General features: G+C 38.8%; 1 protein-coding gene across 1 annotated transcript in view; it reads left to right on the top strand.

The window, feature by feature from the left end:
- Window positions 1-2,695, top strand: part of LOC107734315 (neuropilin-1a-like) — a 61,586-nt gene that overhangs the window by 54,066 nt on the left and 4,825 nt on the right. The window contains exons 11-12 of the mRNA XM_016546248.1: window positions 495-605; window positions 1,858-1,905. Of these exons, the coding sequence (XP_016401734.1) occupies window positions 495-605; window positions 1,858-1,905 (159 nt within the window). The remainder of the gene's footprint in view (window positions 1-494; window positions 606-1,857; window positions 1,906-2,695) is intronic.

Genomic DNA, 2,695 nt, shown 5'->3' with positions numbered 1-2,695 from the left:
TTTTCACAAGCGACAACGGTGTACTAGTTCTAATGCCATGGCGAAAGTTTGAGCAAAACATGCTAACTGTTCTGTGTTTGTCTGCACAGACCAGCACAGAACACTATTTAGATCTAAAATAAACGTGATTTATTTCCCAGCAGTTTACTTCACAGACATAACCGACTGAATTTTCAAAATGACATAATAAATTATCTGTGGAGTATTTTGAGCTGAAACTTCACAGACACATTCTGGGGACATCAGAGACTTATATTACATATTGAAAAAAGGGGCATAATATGTCTCCTGTAAGATGATTTGTGGAAGGACGTACAAAAAATACCATAGTACTACATGGTTTTGGACATTCAGTAATCACCTTAAAAACGACGAAAATGTACCTTAGTACTGCCGTCGCTTTATCGTGTGACAGCTGTGCAACAGTTTGTATTTTCATGAGTAATGAGTATTTTTATCTCTTTTTCTCTCTGTCTCTGACTTTCTCTCTGTAGTGCCCACAGTGCCCCCTACTACGCCCGCTTCCTCCACCACGCCATCAGACGAGTGTGATGATGACCAGGCCAACTGCCATAGTGGAACAGGTGATGACTACGACCAGACAGGTGCTAACACCCGCCTGCAGAGACTGCACCCTTACTTACTACACTATGCTAATCCCAGTAAACTAACTGCCTCCCTTGCTTCGGCAAATATCAGCTCTTCTACCCTTTTTTGGGAATGCTATTAGTAATCACTCCTCACACTATGACCCTAATCGTTTCTTTGCCCATAACCACACTAACCATGCTACTCCTACTAGAAGAGAAGTATACTGTGCATGGTATGCAAATGTTCTGTATGCATCTAATATTGAAATAACCTACTACATTTGCCAAATGCGCTCTACTTGACCTTCCATTTCATTACAAAAGCCAGACAGTGATGAATGAACGGCGAGCGATATCAAATGCAATCTCAACTTCTACTTTGTGGACTGCCAAAAGTTAAGATTGTTTTATACAAAATTGGATTAAAAATGCAAATTTACTGTATTTAGTTCTGCGATGGTAACTGGATGCCTAGCACTAATGTAAAACTGCAATGTAGCAAGGTCATGTTACAACATTGCAGCATACTATACGGTTTAAATGGTCCATTATCGTTGAATACTACACTGCTTCACGTACAATATGTTTAAAAACGTAAGCAGTATACAGTATATACTGTGTAGTATGCATAATTCACTATGTACATACTAAGATCATATATATGTCAACTGCTGCTTAAATGTCTAAATTTACTGTTTGATTACTACATACTGCTTTAGTTAAAGGAAATAGTATGCAGAATACAGTATATACTGTGTAGCATATAGCATGCAGTATGTTATTATTCCATTTCACAGTTCATACCGTTTCACATACAATAAAAAAAATGTTGGTATTAAACAGTAACAGTACTACACAGTATGTAGTATACAGTAATGTAGTACTCCATTCCAACCTAGCTTGCACTTACCTTGGTATTCATGTTTGACTGTTAAAGTTTCTTCTGCTCTCCAGTTGCTAATACTAACACTGCATTATAAATTCTGCCTCTAATCTCCTCTGTGTTCACTTCAGTGCAGTCTCACAGAGTGTGTGTTGCACAGAATTACACTCCCCTCTGCTAAATGATAAAAGTAAAGGTTCCACATGAACAGAAACGTATTTGCATGTCTCATCTGGCAAAGCTCGTTTTAAAAATGCTAAGCAAATACAAAGAGGGGAATTAGCACAGTCAGATTCTTACCTCCCGATAATATCCAAATAAAATATTAGCCAGTGTCTCACTTTAACTTTTCATCTAATGGCCTTCACTGTGTCCACACTACAGGTGGAACCGTTGCGCCAGAGACGACCACAGAGATGAGCACCGTTCCAGGTGAGAAAGGTACTTGCCTCTAATTCTATCCGTAATATCTTTAATTATCCAGGATTTTCTTTAATTGTGCTTGAGCAAGGCACCGAACCCCCAACTGCTCCCCGGGCGCCACAGCAAAAAATGGCTGCCCACTGCTCCGGGTGTGTGTTCACTGCTGTGTGTGTGCACTTTGGATGGGATAAATGCAGAGCACTAATTCCGAGTATGGGTCACCATACTTGGCCACATGTCACTTCACTTCACTTCTAATGCTTACTCCCTTAAAGGTACGGCGTGTCATTTTTGCAATGTTAGCATTTCCCAGAACACTAAGTGAAAATAACAGTATTTTTTAGTGATATGCTATTTACACTAAGTGCAAATAGCTATAGATAGTTAAAATAGCAGGATATTCTGCTAATTACTTATTGCAAATAGTGTCAATTATCTGCACCTCAGCATTGTAATACATTATAAAACAGTGTGCAATAATGCCCTCCCTACACCTAACCTTACCCGATACTTTATTTTCAACTTTTTTATTATTTCCTTCATTTTTATTAAAAATAAATGCTTTTCTGATGTGATTTGAAATTTGAAAAGGGAGATTAAAGTTTGCCAAAAGGCAAATTCGAACCCGGGTCGATCGCGTCAAAAGGAGTATGACAAATGCTTTACCATCTGCACCACTGAATCTGACAATTGATGACCGTCTTTTGTAATGTTGACTATCCCAATCACACGTTGGTGGGTGGAGTTAGTGTAAATAGCCTCTGCCAACAAGGCGGGCTATTTGCACTTAGTGTAAATA

The sequence above is a fragment of the Sinocyclocheilus rhinocerous genome, unplaced genomic scaffold, assembly GCF_001515625.1.
Source record: "Sinocyclocheilus rhinocerous isolate Xijiao unplaced genomic scaffold, SAMN03320098_v1.1 scaffold1812, whole genome shotgun sequence".
NCBI lineage: Eukaryota > Metazoa > Chordata > Actinopteri > Cypriniformes > Cyprinidae > Sinocyclocheilus > Sinocyclocheilus rhinocerous.
The sequence above is the reverse complement of the archived record's forward strand: the minus strand, read 5'-3'. Positions and strand labels throughout refer to the sequence as shown.